Raw genomic sequence first — 24,345 nt, forward strand, 5'->3', positions numbered from 1 at the left:
ACTTCATGCATTACTCCCGTAACCGGATGCTTTTTCTATTTTGTCAACGTTGTTGAAGCCGACTCTGGAAATTATACCTGCAAATACAGAGGAGAGATTAGTAATAAAGTAGAAATCATTGTAGGTGGTTGTAACAGCTTTACGCAACCTAAGCTCATCATTAACTACAATCAAGCTGATGATTCGGCTTCAGTTGAGCTTAAGGACAGGAAAGAAGTATTAAGTGAGAAAGATCATCAGTGTTACAAATTTTTCTTATCCTCCATGAATATAACAAGTCAGAAATATTCGTCTGAGATCGAATATGCGAAAGTTTCGGAGTACAGCAGCGCTCACAGGGCCTTTATGAGATTTTGCGATTGCCAAAACCCAACTACTAAAGACAAAACTGCAGTTTTCAACGCCTCAGCCGAATTTAACACTGGGGATATCAATGTTAAATGTACTACGGACAATAGCAAAAAGCTTGTTATAAAAATTTATTCAGATTTTGAAAACTTAACTTCGAAAGAATCAAGTATCAACCTTTTTCTGAGCAACTCTACATTTACTGAGAAAGAATACAATCTAAAAAAAGGAGGCACTGAAGTTAACGCAGACGAGTTTATAACATACTTTAAAAGCTACAAAGCCACTATTGAATACATACAATCGACTAAAAGCTATTTCTACAAATACCGAACGAAAACTAAGATAGTAACGTGTCCTGGTTACACTAAACAACAATTATCGTTAAAACTTAACAACAAAGGTCAACATTTAGCAAATTTCACAATGTATGCTGGTGATCAAGTTATTCAAACTGATTCATACTTATTCTTTCAGAGCACATTAAAAAATAAGGACAAAGGTCTTAGCTATACTATTAAAGATACATTGGTGTTCAGTGATCTAAACTCCAGCACAAGCTACGAAGTGTTAACAAAACTGTGCTACCGAGAGAACAACATGACTATAAGTTGTTACGACGAGAACCAAGCCGAGTACAAGTTTGTGACGGAAGCGATGGAAGTGAAAGGAGCTCCTATGTACTCGATAATATACTCCTCCGTCGGTTTTGTAGTCATCTTAGTAGCCGTGCTGTTGATCGTGAAGAAGATCAAGCAGTCGAGGGGGAAACCCCAGCACTTGGAAGTGTTCTACAATCTGGTACCCAGGGACGGGAACTCCATGAACCCAAACTCTTACTACACCCCCATGGTCAACCAGTCGAAATCAGCAGCTTTTATGGTGTCCGATGTCCGCGACAAGCTCCAAAGACACGTGGTTGACGAGTCGTATATTGAAGTTGGCAAGGAAATAGGTAAGGGGCAGTTTTAAAATTTTTGGCTTTCTATTATTAATAAACATTAAAATTTTTTTATCAAAACTCATGTTATAACCACCGTTTCAAAGTCATAGAACTAGCTTGAAAACTGTTTTAGTTTTTTCCTTAATTAATGTTAATATTACAGGTTAAAAAATAATTATCTACAGGCCAGGGGCAGTTTGGATCCGTGTACCAAGGTTTCCTCACCCATGCTAAAGACACTGGAGAGAAGTTGGAAGAAAAAGTTAAAGTGGCCATCAAGTTTGCAAAATCTGATGAGATGACTCTGGAAGAGAAGTTAGAGTTCCTTACAGAAGCAAAGAGAATGGAAGACCTGAACCACTCAAACGTCATGAAATTATTCGGTATTAATCATTATCAATTTGGAAATAAATATCTATATCTAAAAATATAGATATATATAATTTAAAAATAAAATATCTAAAATAAACAGTTGTTATAATTTGAACATATTATGAACATATTTGAACATAATAATTAGTTTTATGTATTTTTATTATGAAACTATTAGGCATCCACGTGCCTGAGTTCAAGAACGTTAAAACCTTCAAACCTGGAGTTATCCTACCATTCATGAAGTACGGAGACCTGAAGACGTATTTATCGAACAAGAGGATCACTGGAAGTTGCCAGGATATGTCGCTCCAAGACATTTTACATTACACATTGAACGTTGCAAGAGGGATGGCATACCTGATGAAGAGGGGTGTGGTTCACAGGTATTGTTTTTTTGTTATTTTAAGTTAAGTTTTAATATTTTAATATTTTAATTTTACATAACTATTGCAACGTGGATATAAAAAAACTTATTTATCTTTGTATTGCGCACAGGTGTTGTTTAAGCGGGTAGCTGTCTAAATTGCATGAGTGTACAAAATTACACGAGGGGACAAAATTCCACGAAGAAACTTTTGCACGAAGACAATTTTGCACGGGCTATTTTTATTTTATTTTATCATTATCTTTATAATTTTTTTTTATTATCACTGTTACTCCTAACCCTTACCCTCGGTTGGTAAGTTTTTACTTTTTATTTTTAATTTTAATTACATTTTTTTAAATTTATTTTTTTCTATAATTTTTTTAACATTTTCTTTTTTTACTATCACTGTTACCCCTAACCCTTACCTTCGGTCGGTAGATTTTTTTTCTTTTTTTTTTATTAAATTTAATAAGTTTTTTTATTATTTATTTTTTTCTGTATTTTTTTACTCGCGTGCAAAAATATTACACGTGCAAAAAATGACCTTCGTTCTTCGTGCAATTTTGTTCCCTCGTGCAAAGTTAGCTTTGTGCAAATTTGGCTTTGTGCAATTTTGTGTTTTCGTGCAATTTTGTTCTCTCACAATTTAGTCCGCTCGTACAATTTAGTAACCTCGTGAAATTTTATCATTTCCGCAATTTAGACCTGTTCCCGTTTAAGCTTATTCAAATAAGTTGTTATTACAGGTATGTTTGTTTTAAATATATACATGTACAAATTGTATAAATTATATACTACATTATTTATCGCAGGGATCTTGCTGCGAGGAATTGTATGTTGGATGAGAGGAAAAATGTTGTGATTGCCGATTTCGGATTGGCTAAAAGTTTGTACTCGAAAAACTATTACAGGTATGCGTTTGTTTTAAAGTTTATTCATCATGTTAGACACATTACTTATAATAACCATATATTAAAAATTAATTTGTAAACTGTAGCAATGTTAAACTATATAGTGAGAGCAAAATAATATAATTAATAAACCATATTAGATTTTTTTTTAAATGTATAAGTAGAAAATGTATAATGAAATTGGTTTAAACCTCACCACAGACAGACCAAGGCCGCCAGTCTGCCAGTGAAATGGCTGGCGATCGAGTCACTCTCAGATGGAATCTTCACCACAAAGTCTGATGTGTGGTCATACGGAGTCACTGTGTGGGAATTTCTCTCAATGGGACAACAACCTTACCCTGGAGTGTCAAACAGTGAGATGAAAGATCATATTTATCAGGTGCGTTGTATTGAAATAACTAAACTAAGCTCTTCAAATAACCACATAGAACATCTATATGTCGTCATAACAAAAAATAACGCCTCTCGTTGACTTTAAAATGTTATTTTAGTATATTTAAATTGTTGCTTTTGCTGTCTGAAGTTCTGTTTGCTTTTGTTCTACTTATAAAATTATTAGAATTAGGAATTGTGCAAAATGATTTTATTATACCAAGTATTACTCATATATAATATACAGTATTGTAACAAGTTTAAAAAATATTAAGTTTTACCAGGTAATTGTATAAAACAAGTGTTTTACTTTTAATGTAACTCAATGTATATATAAACTTTTAAAAGTAAAATACATTTCAAGACTACAACGGATAATATTTAAGCACCGCTGTTTATAAATAAAAAAATAGCTTATCAAATGACTGTTTTTGATCAAGTTGTTTTAAAAGTACATAAATTATTGACTAGATTAGCTCCATTAGTTATATAATTTAAATAGTTAATATTATTTGATAGTTCGGTTTATTATAATCCTAAATAGTTTGTATACCTAAATAGCAGTTTTAATAATTGCGTATGTCACGTTGTTATTAGAGTGATAATTCTTATAACTTTTATAGATTAAAACATTTTAAAGTAAAAGTTGTTTACAATAACATAAGACAAGTTGCTTTTTCATCATGTTTTTGAATAGTCTTGAAATTATTTCGTTAACATTTGTTCAGAGCATTGGTAAATTCAATATTTGTATAAATTACTAGTAGTAAATAAAGGAGCACAGCTTTATTTAACAATCTAATTTGAAAGTTTTTTTACTCAGCCCGTAACAACCTTTCACTATTCTGGGTAAAAACATTGGAGAAAAGTGTCACTTTACAATTTTAATCCTACTTAAATGTTAGTACATAATATTTGTTTTCTCCCTTTGTATTAGCTCAGGTATCAGGTTGCTGAAGATCTGTAATAATATTTAGTTTAAACAAAAGAAGTTTATTCAAAAATTCTTATACGTTGACGTCATGATTGACTATCAGCTACTTAGAATTAAATTATGCATTTATGTTTAAATAAATGTTAGTACCACGTCTCTAAAAATGTTTGGCTTGTAATTGGAATTAAGCATTAACTGTTTTGTTATAATTTTATGTTTACAATACTAAACAACTGCTTACAATAAATTTTAAAACAATAAAACGTTTATATAACAAAAATTTTAAAATCATTCTTTACCAAGCTAAATATTTGAATTAAAATTGCTTACTTATGGTAATGTTCTTTAAAGCTGTTATAGTTTAATACAATAACTAGTGAGTATACTTTTTATTTCACAGCGTACTTATAACTGTTAATAGACATGAAATTAAAGTATTACCTCGTTTGTAATATTTTGACTTGTGAACAGTGTTTACAATTCACTGTACAACTGGAATCTTTTACTTGCTAGGGTAGAAGTATATAAAAATTAAGAACACCTTAAACTTTCTTTATAAATAATTATATGTTTTTTAGAATATTGTAAAACAATTGAGCATTGCATAGTCTACTTAAAAAGATTGTTAATATAGCTCTTGTAAACCCAAAAAAATAACTCGATCATGATTTTTTGATTTTTTTAAACAGGGTAAAAGATTGGAGAAACCAGTTGCGTGCCCTAAGAACATCTGGGCAGTCATAATATACCCCACATGGAGTGTGATTCCTGAAAACAGGTAAATAAAATATCTAAAACTTCATTAACGAACAAGAGTTATATCTAAAACAAAGTATAATAAATTCAGCAATTAACAAAAATCTACTATCTCTGAAACTGGTATTTCAAAATAAATAAAGTTTCTATTGACAAATAAATTACAAGAATAGTAAATCTGAAACAAAAAACAACAAACTCAATTATAAAGCTAATTTTACAAAAAAGATGTCTAAATTATAGAACAAAATAAATTTAACAAAAATCTACAAATCCCTAAAAACAGGATGACCTTCACTGAGATCGTTGACCAACTGGAAGTTGAGATTGCCGAGTTGGACGAAGAAACGCTGATGACCCCAATGAAGGTGGTGAGGCCAGTGAACCCGGGAAATTTGTACGAGCAGGTGCAGGGTTGTCACCATGGTGACGAGTACATTCTGGCCGATGACGATAAATGTTTTGAGAATGAGGGCAGCTCTGCTGTGTATGAACTGTAATGTGTTGAAACTTTTATTTTGTACTTTTTGTTTGTAACTATGAATTTTTATTTGTGTATTATGTAGATGTTAAAGATTAAAGTTTATTTTTTTTAACAACAACAACTATGTGTTTTTTATTTAATATTTTTAATAGCTCAAACTTCGATTACGACCGAAAATTAGATTATGTGTGAAATAATATAAATTTTTTTGTTCTTAAAACAATTCGTTATATTTATAGCTCCCACTTAACAACAATCTCTTAAAATCATAAAATTTGTAATTTAGTTAAGAGCTATAATCCGTTATGCTTTTTTATTTGGATAATTTCAATATATAACTTTTTTTTAAAAATATCCATAGTATTGCTTTAAACTTAAAATAATATTAATAAAAACTTTAATAAACTAGTATACAATTTTTTAAGTTTTGTTTTATTATTTGTTTTTATATTTAAGAATACTCTTTATTACCTGTCTTTAGTTTGTTTACATTATTTTACTTAACCAAGATGCTACTTCTGTAATTAATGAATTTATACTTTGGGCACAAAACTTACTTCTACTGTTCTATTTACAAAACACAAAAACTTATACAATGTTTTTTTTATTATAATTCTTACTTTAAAGCTAGTAGTTCTGTAATTGTGTTTTATTTAGTAGTTCAATTCTGTATTTTTTTTTTAAGTAATTTTTTTTTTAATTCTATTTGGTTAAAATAAGAGTTGTTTATTTTTTGTTTACGTAGTTTTCAAGATGATTTTTATATCAAAAATTTAACACTTAATACTTTTTGTTTTAATCATACTATCGCTGCTAAAAAATGTGCTAAATATAAGTTGTTTGTGTCAAAATAATAATTGTATCTTTTAATGACAAATTCTTGTTGTACTTTTATCTTGGTTTTTATCATTAATTTTATTTCGTTAACATTTATTTAGGTGTTAATTTTGCATATCAAGTTTTGCCTGTTTAATTTTAGTACTCTTATTATGTAATTAAAGTTTTACCAAGTTTATAAACACTACGTTATTTTTTTTATTTCTGTAAAAAAACTATTTAAAATACAAAACATTTTATAATCGATATCAACATTTATGTATATTGTCGAATTCTCAACAGCTTATTTATTTATAGCATTGTGTTTGTTTTTTTTTATACTGAGACTGTAAATAATTTCTATAAATAGTTTTCACAAACAATTTAATTAAATTTGTATATTAATAAAAACATAATTAATACACAAAAAGCCAGTTAAAAACAAAATCATTTATTTAAAATATGTGTAAGAATAATATGAATAGTTATTATTTAGAAAGAATATGTATTTTTTTTTTCTTAAATCACTGCTTTACATTTTGTAGGTTACGTAAAAGTACGACAAAGATATAATTAAAAACATTAAAAATGCTAAATTAGAGCTTTTGCTACAGAAAATTTTATGTTTTAACAAACATTAAACATATACTTAAAATTTAAAAATATATATTTTAGACGTTCAGATTAAGTATTAATTTATACAATATTTTAAGTTAAGTTTTTTTTTTAATAACTATTTTGTAAACTTACTGCTAAAATATACAAAAGATCTGTTGTTGATATTAAGTTAAATGTGTAAAAAACGGAAGCTTTAGCAAACCAAGAGTATATAAACTTTGAAATTTTTGTTAATGTTAGTTAATCTTGTAAGTATGTTTATCCGACTAATAAAAAATCAAAAATTTCATTCTTAAGCTTTAGTAGAATATTCTTGTTATTTGTGGCAACAGTTTAAGATCAATATCAAACTTCATCGAGTCGAAACCAAGCATGAAAAAAAAGTCCCTGCACTGAGAACACTTAGCATCATTTCTCATTATCTCGTCACAACAATGACAACATACAGGGTGGCCACAATGCGGTACAACAATGTGGTTGTCATCTTCTAATATCTCCTTGTAGGTGGTCATGCAAATCGGGCATTCGTTTTCAGTGAAAAATTTCATGACATCGCTGTTTTTGTCTAAAGCTTTAAGGTAATATTTTAGATCAGAGTTCGGAATTCCGTGCACTTTTGCACTTTTTCTAGTTACGGCACCGATTTTTTCTTTACTTCTATGACAACATATGTGCTTGTGGAAAAATTCAGGGTTTACGTATTCTTGTACAGCTAAATTGAAACAAGTACAATTTCCAATTAAAAATTCTTCTCGACCTATTGCCAATGTTGATGTGATTTTATCCTTCAAATATGTTAGTTTGGGGTAAACCGACTCAAACTCGTTGAGGAATCTATTTTTTATGTAATAAACATTTGTGCTTTCCCTTATCGAGTCGTAAGTGAACAAGTTGCCTTCTTTTATTACCATGTGTTGTATCCATTTGTTGTTGTTGCGATTTGTTTTGATAAATAAAGTAAAGTTAAACATAATTTAAACTAGTGTTAAATATCTGAAAAGTAAATACAATTAAATTTAATTGTTAGTTTTACAACAATTTTGTTAATAAATTACTAAAGACAGAGTCTGCAAGAAATAAAAGTAATGAATCATTTTTTATTTTAGTAACATATGATTTTGAGTCAATGACTTAAAAAACTTTTTACAGCACTATTTATGTTATCTCAAAAAATAAAGTTTAAAAAGTTAAAGTGTAACTTCAATCAAAGTCTATCAATGAGATTCATTATTAAAAACATAAACTAAGATACTCAATTATCAGTTTTTTCTTTATTTTATTAGTTTACAATACACTAAAAATGCACATTGATTAAAATAAGCATAAATTTTTTCACTTTAGCTGTGAGTAAACTATAACTTCTAAGTTAAAAAAAAACTTGATTATTTTCTTTTAATCAAAGATATATGTCAGCTCACAAATGAATAAGTTTAAGAATTAAGATAAACAATTGCAAAAAAAACTATACAAAAATTAAATTTTAAGTAATTTAAATAATTTTATTTTTAAATCACAAAACTTTTAAAACAGATTTAAACTCGAACATTTTTTTCAGTTTTCCTTAATAAGGACAACTAGTAGTTTTAAAGTAGTTAAAATTTAAAGTTTAAGAAACAAAATTTACAATAAAGTTATTTCATTTTTAGCTAACTTTAGAAGCAATAGGCAATATAAATTAAAAACATATACAAAAGTAAATCGACTAATTATAATTTGAGGTTTGCATTATATTAGGTTGTTTGAAATTAAGTCTTATAATATATGAAACCTTTACATCAACAAACAAACATATGTAATTAGTATATTGTACTTATTCGTTTGGTGTAACACAAACTTTTTTATAAAACTTGTAAATAGGTAAACACCATTTATAGGTATAAAAATAATATTATAATAGTAATACTATTATTACTACTATAATACTATCAATAAAAGTAACTTTTAAATATTATATTAAGTGAAATTATAAAAATTGAAATGATTTTTTTACAAAAATATAAAACGGAGTTCACTTTCGTATGGTTATTTTCAATTTCAAAGTTTTTAGCATAAAAAGTTTGTTAGTACATATACTATTGATACAAATTTTTAGTACACTGGGAAAACGGTTTTCAACAAAACTAGTGAAGATTTAGGATTATGGATTAAAAGCTTCTAGATTTTAATAAAGTGTTTAAACAAAAACTAAAATTATCAAACTAGATTTGGGCTTAAAATAATCGATTTTTTAAGTTATTAAACTTTGTTTAAACTTAAAACGATTATAAGTAGTTATATGTACCTTAGTTAAACCTAAAAATTATTTACAATAAGAAGTTTACAGACAAATTTTTAGACACAAAATAAAGAAAGCTATTTACTAAATAAACTTGATTATGTTTTCTAAATTGAAGGTTCATAGTTTCTTTGTTTTGTAAATACATTAAACAATTAAAAACAATAACATCCGACGGAAATAGTTAAACGTTTATAACAATTACACAGGAAAAAAGTGTAAAGTTTCCCACGCATATACTATATATAAGTGTCGATCAAATTTCTATGGTTATTTTTGCATTTTGAGTAAAAGAGAATTTCTTAAATGAAGTTGATAGTGGTAAGTAGGTTTTTTTGGCTAAACCATAAAATTTGTTAAAGAAGGCATTTTAAAAAGCTAATATTCAATTTTTATTTATTCAACTACAGCATAAAAAAATTTTAAAAGTTTATTACAAAAATATATTAGTAAGCTCTAAATTCTTAATTTGTTTTATGAAAATAAGTTAAACTAAAACCCGATATATTTTATATAGTATACAATTTATGTTTAGGTTGCAACAATCTCTCTTATATGGATTAATTTTATCGCTTCGGCTAGTCCAACACACGATAACATTCATATGAGAGATTTCTTTGAAACATATAATGATAGAGGGTATAAGGAAATTGAATATTTTGATGACGTCAGGCGTAGTGATGATCTATACGTAGTTGATAGTTACAAAGATGACGTCAATGATGATAAGTTTGAATTGATTCGGTCACTTTATTACCTTCATGAAGACATGTAAGTATATTTGTTATTACTTTTCTAGCTTAACTAAAATTCAAACAGTTGTATAACTGTTTTTGTTTCAAAAATTACATTAGAGTTTTATATTACCAAGATATAGTTTACTTAAACGGCTGAGCAAATAACTTAAAAGGAAAGTTTTAAAACTTAGAGATAAAGTTTGTGCTTTTCAAATAAGTTTTTTTTTGTTTAGTTGTTATGTTTATACTTCAAAGCATTAAAAAAATTTCAAAATAGCTTTTAAGTATTTGTTTTCTAGCAGACTTGGTTTTAAGAAATTAAGAACGTTTTAGTAATGTTTAAATACTTGCATGATGAAAGCTTAGTTCTTTAAAAAATCATACTATATTATAATTCAAACAAAGCTTTTGGCTTTTTAGTTTATGACCATTTTTTTAGTAGCACATTACTTATTACAGCACCGAACAAATGAAGTTCATTTGGCTGCAATGTACAACTCTTAAGGTGACAAAACTTGTAAACTACATCCAGCAACCGAAGAATGGCACGATAAGGTATTTTGAACACCATGACAACAGAACAGCGACAAACAGCGGTAATCTGATTAGTGGAAAGAAATATTACATTGAAGTCAACTACATACTATGCACTCAAGAGGTAAAACAGTTATTAAACTTTTGAAAAATGTTACATTACATTTCTGATATTAAGTTTACCTATTTATATGTACATGAGTATGGTAGTATAACCTTAAAACTAGCAATTAAAAACTAAAAATTTTGTTTTAATACAACTTAAGAAAAATCTTATGAACACATTATTAAGTTGTATTTTTTATATATAGAAAAAAATTCTGAAATATTGAAACAGTTTAGATGATTCTTTTCAAAAACAAATAAATTATATGGGGTTTTTAAAAGTTATATGCCTTTAAATAAAACAAAACATGAGTTAATAAGATTGTTTTAATCACTAATTTGAAATTAACTTCTGATCATTGATGGGAAAATTTTAAATAGAAGTTTAGTATATTTATTTGCTATTAATATATTATAGGAGTTTCGATTTATGTAGAAGCTTGTAATAGAACGAAAATGATTTTAATGTAGTTATATAGTTAAAACACTTTTGTAAAGTAAATATTTATTAACAAAAGCAAATCTAGAAAAAAAACAAGTTTTATTGGAAACACATAATAGAGCATAAATGTAAATTAATGATTTGTATTCGTGTCTCATAAAATTTTACAATTTTTTTATTAGAATTGATATAAAAAATTGATATGAATAATTTTTGCTTTAAACTAAAAATTGTATTGTAATTGGTCTACCATTAAATTATTTCTACACAGAGCGCAGATTGGTGTAAGTATCAAAAATCTGAACTAGTTTACGGATACAAGCAAATTGAACTGAATAATGGAAAAATCTACAAGTTTCCTAATATATGCACTTGCAAATAATATCTTGTGATGAAATAATAAAATAATTGAAGTATTTACAAGTTATCTATTCTTTGCATGTGTGAACAATATAAATAATTGCAGATGTATTTAAGGGATTTACTAGTTTGATAACAGTGCAACTGTAGATGATAATAAAAAAAAAATAGTATGTACGACTTATAAATTGTAACTTTCAGTTTATTAACGACTTTCTTTCATTTATTTTTTGCTTTAGCATTTTCAGACTTTAAAACTATTTAAAATTTGTTGTTTAATAAAGTATAGGTACAACGTACTGTTTAATTTTACCTAGGTTTATAAAAGTATACTTGACTAATTAACCTATATATGTGATTTAGTCGATTCGTTAAGTATGTTTTAATTTAGTTTTGGTAACTAAAGTTCACTTAGTAACAAAAAAAGCTTAAACTCCGAAATTTAAATTTAATTCCCACTTTTTAAAAATCTAATTATAAAGATACAAATTCACATCTCATTATAATATTTTTTTTATTTTTTATTTAATTAGTTTTCGTTACAAAACTTTACGACTACAAATTACCTTTTTGTAAACATTTACTTTTTGTTTTAAAATAAATAAAACGACATAAGTTCATTAATATCTTTTTTTTTAGATTTTTAGTTTAGTTTTTGTACTTCATAAATCTATTTTTTAATGTAGTATTAGTAATAATTTAAATATAATTTACATTATCTTTTAATTAATTAAATTTCTTGAATAAATTGCTTTAAATTTTTATTAGTTTAGAGAAATACCTAGAAACAGATAAGTACATTATTACACTAATATGTATTGTAAACAACAAAATCAGTGTAAATAAGTTTTTAAAAGGACTTTACTTTTTTGTATATTTGAACAGTCAATTCATAATATAGCATAAGTAATAATATATATAACTTTTAATAAATAATTCAATTAAATCTTTGTTATTAATTATTATGACAGAGTTATTTAAATATTATATTTTTTAAGTATTGTGAGGTTTAAGATACTCTAAATAGTCAAACTTTAATAACCTAGGAGCAATTAATATATTCCCAATGTAAATAGAAAAAATTAAACTTACTTTTAAAAAAACAGTTTTTTTACTAAATTTTTCCACAACTTACAAGCATAGGCAATATTTAGCTTATATCATGTGTTACATAGTTTTATTATATTTTCAAATTGTCGAAAAGATTGTTTAAAAAATGAATTTTTTTAATTTAAGTTTAATTTTTCTTACTAACATTGAGAATGTATTAATTGCTATTAGATTAAAGAAAATATTTTTTTGTTTTTTTTAAACAATTAGAATATTATAAAAAACAGCCAATACACCGTAAATACTTATTCAAAAAATAAAGTTTTAATAACTATCTAATGTGATTTTTTTTTAAATTAAACTTTACAATAAGAGAAAAAAATTATTTATTTATTTTAGACATTTTTAATTCAATTTATACAACTTGTATTGCAAATCATATATGATGTTTTATTAATTTGATTAAAGTTTTATCAGTCGAATTTTTAATTGGTTTTGGTATAAAAAAAAATTATCAAAAATATATACAATTCAAAATAAATATAAAGTAAATTTCTAAAATGGTAGCTAAAATAACAAAAGTTAGAACTTGTATGAAAGAAATACTGTGTCCAAGCATATTTTAGTAATGGTTATAAGTATAAATTTTTTTATTAATCATCAAAAAATACTGACATTTAGTTTTTCATTGAGTGCATTAAGTCACTTACTTATAAGATAATCAGTAGCCCACAAACTCTTATTTTTGTAATTAGAATAAATATTTCTAAAGATTCACTAGTTTTCTTCATTTTCCACTGGCGATTTTGTAGCTATTTACGCGTAGCTTTTAATTTTTATTATTTACTTAATACATAAGTAAAGCAACGCTAGCTAAATTAGCATTTATAGTTGTTATAGTTTTAATTTTTTGAATATTTTGTGTGTCCGAGAATTTCTTTCGTGGAACAGGTCTTTAGACTAAAATTTCTGAGCTTTTATTTTGTCGTTAAATAAACAATGTTAGAACTATAAGTGAATACATACTATGCTAAGTTATCTCAGTAAGGGCTAAAAATCAAAATAATATCAGTTTGAATATTTTTCAAAGCTCGTTTTATGGATTTATTTACTTACTTACGAAACTCTCATAAACTTATTTTTTCGCAACTACTTTAAATATTTCTAAGAGTTTAAAACATAAATTCTAGGGCATTTGTGATTTTGTGGGTACTCACATGTAACTTTTAATTCATTTTATTTACTTAATACAGAAGTAAATCAACGCTAAGTTACAACAGCGTGATTACTTATTTTTAAATAAAGTTGCAAAATGTACTTGTTAATAATTTGTCGTTGCTACAGAAGTAGAGCAACGCTTAATTAGAGTTATGACTTTTTTATCAGTTATATTTTTTATATCATTTTACCCGAGAGGTTATTTCGTGCATTAGGTATTCAGACCAAAATTTCTGAGCACATTTCTTTTGTAGTTGATTAAACACATACAATGTTAAATCAAGCCACAGTAAGGGTTAAAAATCAACAAATATTAGTTTCAATATTTTACAATGCTCATTTTATGGTTTTATTTACTTACTAACGAGATTTTCAATAGCCCATAAACTTTTGTTTTTGTAGCTAAAATAAATAACTCTAAGATTCTTAAAATAAACTCATTTCGAATTTAAACATTTTGTGGTTACTTACATGTAGCTTTAAGCTTTATTTTATTTACTTAATAAAGAAGCAGATCAACGCTAAGTTATAACAGCGTAAATACTTATTTCTAAATTAAGTTGCAAATTTTACTCATTAGCAAGTTCGTATTGAAAAAATATAAAGATTTGCCGGTTATAGAGGTTATAAAAGACAAGACATCTCTATACTAGTGTTTAGATAGATTTTCAAGTTTCAAACGTTGTTAACTTGCTTGAAAAGTTTTTTTCAAAACTATTCTCATAAAACAGAAGCAAAAGTAAAAGAATAAGTAACACAAAAAAAAATCCAGTACGAAGTATAAAAACCATTAACAGGACTTCTGTAATACGTTTTGTACTGTTTTTATTTTTCAACAAATTGTTTTTAATGCACTATCTCAAAATGAAACTAAAGTAAATTTTAAACCAGGCGTCGACAGCATTTTAAAAGTCAACCTTTCTTAGAAAACATTTGTTGTGGGCTGCACTTTGAAGAAAAAAGAGTTACGCCTGCTACAGTTATGCAAAATAGTTGTAATAAATAAAAAAATGTTGGATTAAACAAGCAAGAATAAAGCATTAAAATTAGTAATAAAAACAAAAGAAACAAATTACAAAGCGGTTGTTTGATTTACCAAAGGCAAAAAAAAATTTTTACGTTGTTGAAAATGTTGTTGAGCGTTGTTTATAGTATACTACATATGCTATTGAAATAAATTGTTTAAAGGTAGTCTGACTTTTTTATTGTAGATATTCGTATGTTCAAAACGTTTTTTCGTGCACCAGGTCCTTAGACCAAAATTTCTGAGCGCTTTCATTTTTTCGTTCAATAATCAATGATAGATCTGAAAGTAAATACATACTTTGCTAAATCAAATCATACTAAGGGTTAAGAATATTTTTCAAAGCTCATTTTATGGGTTTATTTATTTCGTGCTTTATACTTTAAAGGTGGCAATTAAAGTTCTCAACTTAATTAAAAGGAGAATGATCAATAACAAATTTTAAATTTTAAAACTAAACAATGTTTTACTCGTTTGAAAACGAGAGCTTCAGTTGTTTAAATCTTATTCAAATAGAATAAGTTTCTATTTGAATAAGATTTTAAACAACTTAACATCTCGTTTTCAAACGAGAGAAACACTGTTTAGTTTTAAAATTTGAAGTTTGTTATTGTTTATTTATACGCTTACGATATTTCGAATAGCCCATAATCTCTAGTTTTCCTAGCTAGTTTAAATAATTCTAAGAATTATATAACAAATTATTCACCAAATTACAATTTTGTGGCTGCTAAAATGTAGCTTTATTAATATTTTTTTTTCTTCCTCTAAGTAGACAGCATTAAAGCAGTTCTAAATTCCTTTAAACTTATTGTTTTTTATTAGGTCAAATGTAATTGCAAGTTTATTTATCACCTATCTCAATTTGATATTGAAGACAGCAATTACAAATTGGTTCAAGAAAAATAAAACCACATTTCATTTCCAGTAGTGGAATTTGGATAAATTTTAAAACTTTCAATGTTGTTAATATCAATTAAGTATCAACAGACTAGAGGAAAACGCTTAGCAAAATTCAGAACTAAAACTAGCTTAAAAATTAAAAGCTAAACAGTTGTAGTTTATTTATTAGAAGTATGTTTATTGTTTAAACAAACTATATTAAAAGTATATAATTTTTGTATTGTTAGTAGAAACTATCAGTATGAGTTTTTTTTTAGGTCTTAAAAGATATTCTGTTTAAAAAGCTCATAATTCAATAAAAATTTCAACTATAATAAAAAGTAAGTTGTAACACAGGTTTCAAAATATTAATTTTTTTTTGAAAACTAAATTATGTAAAAGAGTTATTAACTTAACAATAGTTTTTACAGTACATTACAAAACCAAGTTTAAACAATAAAAAGTATATACTGGTATAAAGGAACTACTTTGACAAAAAAACCATAGTAATGGTTATCAGTACAAAACCTGTTATGGAGTAAAAAAATAATAAACTTTAGCTTTTCATTATATGCATCAAAACACTTGCTTTTGTGATAATCAGTAGCCTACAAGCTCTTGTTTTTGTAGCTAATTTAAGTATTCATAAGGGTTTGAAACATAGCTTCTTGTTGATTCGATATTTTGTGGCTACTTGCGTGCAGCTTTAATTCTTGTTGTTTACTTACTAAAGTAGTAAAGCATTAGAACCCTGAATTAGAACAGCATGGTTTTTTTTTTTATAAATTTTATTTGTATCTTTTGTATTATTTTGATATGTATGAGACCTTCTTTCGTGCACCAGATCTTTAGACAACAATTTTTGCGCGCTTTTCATTTGTCGTTCAATAAACAATATTTGTGATAAAAATAAATACACACTTTATTAAATCAAATCTTAGTAAGGGTCAAAATCAAAAAAGTCTTAGTTTGAGTATTTTTCAAAGCTTATTTTATAGATTCATTTACTTACTTACGAGATTTCTAATAGCCCATATACTCTTGTATTTATAAGCATTTTAAATCTTCATAAGAGTTTGGTACATAGCGTATTTTGCATTGGCAGTTTTGTGGCTACCTACACGTAGCTTTTAAATTACATCTTTACTTAATACAGCAGTAAATCAACAGTAAACTAAAACAGTGTAATTAATATTTCCAAACAAAAATGCAAAATGTATTCATTAGCAAGGTGGTATTTTAAAATGGATAAGAACTTTCGTTAAAGATGTCACTCATACTGATGCTCAAACATAACATCTCCATATTGATGCATAGATAGATTTTCAAATTATAAACATTGTTAACTGGCTTAAATGGTTTTTAGTAAATTATTTATAGAAAACAGTAGCAAAAGTAAAAGAATATGTAAAACTAAAAAAGATTCTTCTTGTTCATTATGAAATATAAAACCATTTACAGGACAACTTCGTAATACGTTTTGTATTGTAAGTAATTTTTAACAAACAGTTTATAATGCATTATCTCAAAATGAAACTAAACTACATTTTAAACCAGGCGTCGGTAGCATTTTATAAGTCAACCTTTCTTAGGAAACATTTGTTGTGGGCTGCACTTTGTAGAAAAAAGTGTTCAATAGTCTACAGTTATGCAAAATAGTTGTAATAAATAAAATATGATGGTTTAAACAAGCAAGAACAAAGCACAAATATACATAATTACTACAAAAAGAGACTATTTATAAGTTTTTATTACACAAACTTTATTTATATTTTTCAATTATATACACTTTCAAAAAAAGATGATTCTTTAAAGGAAAGGAACGAAATAAACAAAGTGGTTGTTTGTATAAAGCAAAAAAAATATTTGAAAACTGTGTTGATAAAATTATTGAATAAAATTTAAAGTGTACTACATATGCTGTCATAACGTAGCATCTAATTTTATAAAAAATTTGCTATACTATTTGTAAAATCGCTTTTACTAATTAAAATGCCTTACTGAAAGATATGTTTAGTTTATTGCTAAAACAGCTTTCAAAAGCATAATTTTGTTCATTAATACTAAATTCATACGAAAAACTTCTAATATTAAGTATATGTTGAAATACAGCTATATGTTTTGTACTATAAAATTAATAACTTAAGTGAAAACAATATTTTGCCTTGGTAATAATATGGATATAAGTATAAAAATGTTATTAAGCATGAAAAATACTGCCCTTAGCTTTTCATTGTGTTCATTAAGTCACTTACTTATGTCGGTAACAGTAACCCTGAATCTTTTGTTCCTGTAAGTAGTTTTAATATTTTCAAGAGTTTAAAAATTTTGTAGCTACTTATATGTATCTATTAGTTTTTGTTGTTTACTTACTTCTGTAATAAAGCTGCCCTAAATTAGAACAGCATAATTGTTTATTTTTTATTAGTTTAAATTTTAGTATTGCTTTGGTATGTCCGATAGGTACTTTCGTACATTAGACCCTTGACCAAACTTTTTGAGCAATTTTATTGTGTCAATCAATAAACAATGTTTGTTACTTAAATATATACATACTTTGTTTATCAAACCACAGCATGGGTAGAATATCAAAAAACATTAGTTTGAATATTTTTCTAAGCTCTTTTTAATGGATTAGTTTACTTACGAGATTTTCAATAGCCCATAAACTCTAGTTTTCGTAGCTAGTTAAAATATTTCTGAGGATTAAGAACATGGTTTTCTGTGATAGTTCAATTTTGAGTCTACTTATACGTAGCTTTTAATATTTCTTATTATTTACTACAAATGTAAAACAGCGCTAAATTAGAAATAATTGTTTTTTTTTATGGTTTAAATGTTTATATAATAGTTTAAAAATTAAAGATTAATAGTGTTTTATAGTTTTATTATTTTTATCATTTTGTTATGTTCGAGAGATTGTTTCGTGCACCAAGTCCTTAAACTATAATTTCTGAGCGGTTTTCATTTTTCTATCAATAAAAAAAGTTGTATTATAAATAAATACATACTTTGTTGAATAAAATAACAGTAGGGGTTTAAATTCAAAAACTATTAGTTTGAATGTTATTTAAATTTCATTTTATGGATAACCTACGAAATTTCTTATAGCTCATAAACTCTTGGTTTTGTAGCTAGTTTAAAAAATTCTGGGATTTCGAAAAGATTTCTTTTTATCATCTTGCGATTTTGTAGCTACTTACATGTAGCTTTTAATTTATATATTTTACTTAATACAACAGTAATTAAACAGTTAATTAAAGCAGTGTGATTAATATTTCCAAAAAACGTTTCGAACTGTACTCATTAGCAAGTTGGTATTAAAATGACTAAGAAGTTTGAGTTGTAGAAGTAATTGAAAAACATGACATCTTCATACTGATGCTTGTATAGGTTTTCAGGTTTTAAACGTTGTTAACTTGCTTGAAAGGTTTTTTTATAAATTTTTCTTAGAAAAAAGTAGCAAAAGTAAAAGAATAGGTAACAGTAAAAAAAAATTGTTACCAGTACGAAGTATAATAAGCATTAACAAGAGATTTTTTGTAAAATGTTTTGTATTGTAGGTATCTTTTAACCAATTGTTTTTAATGCACTAATTCAAAATGAAACTAAATTAAACTTTAAACCAGGCGTCGGCAGCATTTTATAAGCCAACATTTCTTAGGAAACATTTGTTGTTGGCTGCACTTTGTAGAAAAAAAAGTTCCGCAGTCTACAGTTGTGCAAAATAGTTGTAATCAATAAAAAAATGATTGATTAAACAAGCAAGAAATAGACATTAAAATCAAATAATTACCAAAATAAAAGACTAGATGTAATTTTTTATAAGACTAACTTTTTTTATGTTTAACAATACTTTTTTTTTACCGGAATGTTTAAACAAAAAGAACAAATTACAAAAAAGGTTGTTTGCATTATCGAAAAGGTTGTCGAATGTTGTTTAAATTGTACTACTTAGGCTTATTGAAATGAATTGTTTGAATGTAGTCTTCCGCTTTTGTAGTAGATATTGGACAGCTATTTTTTAAACCATATTCTATTTGAATAAAAGCTGAAAATATTTATATAATTAACGTAAGATCTCTGTATCTGTTGTTTTTTGTTTTTTGCCAAAGGATTGAGACGGTTTTTTTTTAACCAATTTTACTATTTATACTACAGTGAGTTAATATCATATTTTATAAAATTTTTGTTAAACTACTGGTAAAATTAGTTTTGCTGAATAAAATGCCTTGTTAAAAGATGCGTTTAGTACTGAAATAACTTTTCAAGGCAAAAGTTTGTACTTTTATATTGAATTTACAAATATATATACTTTTAATATTAATTAAATGTTGAAATAGATATGCTCTCTCTAACGAATTGTAGGTACTAATTAATATTAATAAAATGATAAGGTTTTAATACAATCATCACACTATTCTGTTATACTAAATAGATTGTCAGTCAGTTTTTTAAATATATAGTAAACTAACACTTTATTTAAAGTATGAATGAAATTAAATTAAAACTGTATGCATTGTTACAATTTATACTATGTACATAGTATAATTAATGGTAACAGTAGCTTTTGCTTAATTTAAAACTTGTAAATAGATTTCTTTTATAAATATAAGTTTATCAGTAGTAGAAGTATTTTTTTGTGTGCCAAAGCATACTGACCCTGTTAAAAACATCAAGAAATATCTTAAAGGTCAATAAGTGAACTAAACTATTCTTACGCTTACAAAGTTGAAAATATTTATTAATTCTCCAGAAAATTTCTTACAAAACCGCCTAGAAAATTTCCAGTTTAGAAGGATTGATTGTTATACTAATTAATAACTTATTTAAGTCATACTTAAATATTCACAAACACTTGATTTCATTATAAGTACAAAAAATTTTTAAATTTTAAAAAGTCATCAAGTACATGATCTTTAGAGCAATTTGTAGCTACAAGTATGTGGCTTTCATTATCAAGTAATAAGACAATTACGTGTTCAGTGTATTAGTTATTATTTGCAGCTAAAGAGTGTAGACTAAACTTTTTGACAACGATTTTTTCTAATTAAAATTAAGTAATAATACTGTAGTACTGTTACAGAGATTTTTTATAACTCAATGCGTTTAAAGAAGTTAAATGGTAGCTCAACAACCAAAAGGTCTTTTTATACACCAAATCATTTGACTATATTTCTAAATGTCGATTTCTTTACAGTGATTAATGAACTTACTTACAAAGAAAGTAATAAAAATTAAGCTAAACTACTATGAACCAGTGAACCAAAATATTATTATTAATGGTCATTTTAAATATGCCAAAAACAACAATTTCAAAGTTTACCCCTGTTATTGTCATCAAACATTTTTTCAACTTATGCAACTTGATAAATATAATATTTTTCACCTTCACTTAATACAAATAACAATACTATGTAACATGTTTATTTAACGTAACATTTTTTAAAATGTAGCAGAAACAAAACATTTATTAGACACATTGTACCACAATGAATTATTTTAGTTATTTTTAAACTAATATTGTTTTTTTTACAAAATATCTTGGTAAAAAAAACGTTTAGTCCTAAGTTTAGCGAGGCTTTTAAGAATTTTGCCGTACAAAATGATGTGGTTGTGTTAAACTTTAGTTTTCTAATTAACCTATTGTTTGAATAACTTTAAACTAACAACTTAAAACCATTAAAAATTTAATTCTTATGTTACACAAAATTAATTTAACTAAAATTAACTAAAAAATATTAAATTATTATATATATAAAAAAAATATAGCATCATTTATAAAACAAAAAGTATAAAGACAAACTTATTCTGTTTAGTTAAACTAGGCTTTTAGATTGTATTCATAAAGATTTGACAATATTTTCCTGAATAAGTTATCACCCTTAAAGTTACTATCAACGAAAACATTGGCGAAAGCTTACAGATCCCAAGCCTTGCTTCCAAATGTCGTGAGACTAGCTCGAGTTTAACATACCCATTTGATCATCAAATCACTAACCCTCGGTAGACCTTAAATTTACTAATGCTCTTACAAAAATCAATTAAGTGTTTGTCAATCGCAGAAGAAGTTTTTTTTATGTTTTTCAGAATAACCCTTAACCAAACTTTTAAAGATATTGGTACATTTCGATCTATTCGTTAGTAGTCTTGGTATGTCTGAGACCTTCTTTCGTGCATCAGGTCCTTGGACAGAAATGTTTGAGTGCTTTTCTTTTTTCGTTTAACAAACAATGTTAATATTATAAAAAAATTTATTCTTCAATAAAACAGGAGTAAAAGCTTAAAATCAGTAGTAGTAGAAATTTTTCTTTGTGTGCTTGCTGACCCTATTTAAAGCAAATCATTTTTAAATTTTGAAATACTAAATTTTTAAAGGTCGATCAGTGTACAAAGTTGTTTTAAAACTTACAGAGCCAAAAATATAGCTTAATTCTTTAGAAAATTTCTTACAAAACCTCTTAGAAAAATTGCATATATGAAAGATTGATTATTTTACGTAATAAATCTTATTAAAGAATTACTAAACAACTCACAAACACTTGGTTTTGTTATTTGTGTATAAACTTTCAAAATTTTAAAACAAACTTGAAAAATGCTTTAAGCTGTTTGTAGCTACAAGTATGTAGCTTTTACTATTTAATTATTTTTTTGCAATACTGAAATGAAGAAAAGTTTACATTCAACGACTTTAAGTTAGTTATTTGAAATACTTAAGTGTCAAGTTGCAAATTTGCTCGTTAGTAGTTTCAAGAAAGTTTATAACCAAACGTAAACAAATTTTTTCTTAAAGTGAAAAACACAATGTATATCTAATGGTGTTTAAGTAATTTTCACAAGTTTAAAAGATAACGTAGAATTAAAAAAAGCTATTCACATACTTTGTTACAATGAACACTTGATAAAGTCAAAAAAAGAAAAATAAATCAAAGTACAAGTAAGTTAACCGGTTTTTGTAAATAAACGTGTTTTATTGGATAGAAATATTATTGATTTTTTTTTTATGAATTGTTCACAGACTTAAGAAATTAAAATTAGCTTTATTAACAAAGGTTAAACTCTAAAAAATATGCTCTATAAGATATTTCTTTTTTAAACAAGGTTGTATTTTGCTAATCTAATTTTAATTGTTGAACTTAATATCAGAGCAATTAAAATTTAATTGCTATGTAATAAAAAACTAGTTTTGATTATTATAGTATTAAACATATGTTATACTATTTTCTATATGAAATACGATATTGTTCTTTTGCACACACTTTTCTAAATTACGAACTTTAAAGACAGATTTATGAGTTCAATTTTTCTAACTAGATTGGTTAAGCAAACACTTTTTGTTGATTTGTTCATGAATTATTTTTAAAGAAGAAGATTACTGTTACTACAACAAATTGCTTAAAACTTATACTAACAAAAATTTAAATCAAAAACGATTAAGTAAGATTTACTAAGAAAAGTGTTCAAACATAATGTGCTAAAAACTAGTATTATAAAATTTTAAAAAGTTAGCAATTAATCCTTCAAACTAAGCTGAAAATCTGTCTGAAACAAAAGCTGTGTTAGTTGACGCAAGATGATTTCAGGGTTTTTTGATAAGTTTAAATTTTGATTTATTTAACAATTTGATAAATTAACAAAGTATTTTTATCAAAGTTTGTTTATTTTTAGAAAATTATAAATAAAAACAAATGACATATGCATTTTTTGCATGTTACCTAACCAACATTCTATTGAAATGTTATAAATTAAAATGTTTTTTTGAGTGCAGCAAAAAATATACGTTTTTTTTAATACTCAGATTAAATATTTTAACTATAGCTAACAGAATAGTTTTTGTTATGAAGTAAACATTCTGAGAATAATTAGTAAAATATTTTTCAAAACACCCTAAGAACCTATCTATAAAATTTTTACTAAATTTTTTAGTAGAAAAAGTTTTATTTCATTATAACTCTATGTTTAAAATCTACTAAACATCACAAGCTATTACAAAAATGAATTAACTAAAATACTGACCTTTAGCTTTTTAATGCATTAAATCACTTGCTTATGTGATTATCATTAGCCCACAAACTCTTGTTTTTGTAAATATTTTAAATTTTTCTAAGAATTTAAAATCATAATTAATTGAATTTTTGCAAATTTGTGGCTACTTATATGTAGCTTTTAACTTTTGTTATTTAGTTACTACAGTAGTAAAGCAACCCTTTAGAACAGCATGATTGTTTATTTTTTATCAAGTTAAATTTTTGTTTTATTTTGGTAATTTTGGACTTTCGTACACTTGGTCTTTAGACCAAACTTTCTGAGCGCTTTTATTTTGTCGTTCAATAAACAATGTTTGTGTTAAAAATAAATACAAACTTTGTTAAATAAAATCACAGTAAGGGTTAAAAATCAAAAAAAAATCTTTGATTAATTTTCTAAGCTTATTTTATAGAATACCTACAAAATTTCCGATAGCTCACTTACTTACCAAATTTCCGCTAGCACATAAACTCTTGTTTTTGTAGCTAGATAGAATAGTTCTAAGAGTTTAAAATATATATATATCCTTTAGTTTGCGATTTTGTGGCTACTTACATGTAGCTTTTAATTTGTATCTTTTACTTAAAACAGCAGTAAATGTACAGTAATTTAAAGCAGGAAAATTAATATTTCTAAACAAAGTTGCAAAGTTTACTCACTAGCAAGTTGGTATTTTAAAATGGCTCGAAAACTTGTTTTAGAAGTAATAGAAAAAACATGACATCTCCATACTGATGCTTAGATAGGTTTTCAAATTATAAAC

The 24,345-nt window shown here is 25.8% G+C and overlaps 1 protein-coding gene across 1 annotated transcript; it reads left to right on the forward strand.

The window, feature by feature from the left end:
• Nucleotides 1-547: 547 nt before the first annotated feature.
• On the forward strand, nt 548-5,679 carry LOC145834796 (tyrosine-protein kinase receptor TYRO3-like). The gene is made up of 7 exons (XM_082942308.1): nt 548-1,303; nt 1,477-1,674; nt 1,842-2,049; nt 2,846-2,944; nt 3,146-3,326; nt 4,943-5,031; nt 5,296-5,679. The coding sequence occupies exons 1-7, from the start codon at nt 775-777 to the stop codon at nt 5,507-5,509; spliced, it is 1,518 nt and encodes a 505-aa protein (XP_082798434.1). The 5' UTR covers nt 548-774; the 3' UTR covers nt 5,510-5,679.
• Nucleotides 5,680-24,345: the final 18,666 nt, after the last annotated feature.

This window comes from Thalia democratica, chromosome 4, assembly GCF_965202585.1.
Source record: "Thalia democratica chromosome 4, ktThaDemo2.hap1.1, whole genome shotgun sequence".
Taxonomy (NCBI): Eukaryota; Metazoa; Chordata; class Thaliacea; order Salpida; family Salpidae; genus Thalia; species Thalia democratica.

What these genes read in the sequence shown, in the direction of transcription:
- LOC145834796 (XM_082942308.1), top strand. Translation starts at nt 775, where the DNA reads ATGTATGCTGGTGATCAAGTTATTCAAACTGATTCATACTTATTCTTT. An exon ending in AAGAGGGGTGTGGTTCACAG is followed by an intron (nt 2,050 to 2,845) that starts GTATTGTTTTTT and finishes TATTTATCGCAG; the next exon opens with GGATCTTGCTGCGAGGAATT. An exon ending in TGAAAGATCATATTTATCAG is followed by an intron (nt 3,327 to 4,942) that starts GTGCGTTGTATT and finishes TTTTTTAAACAG; the next exon opens with GGTAAAAGATTGGAGAAACC.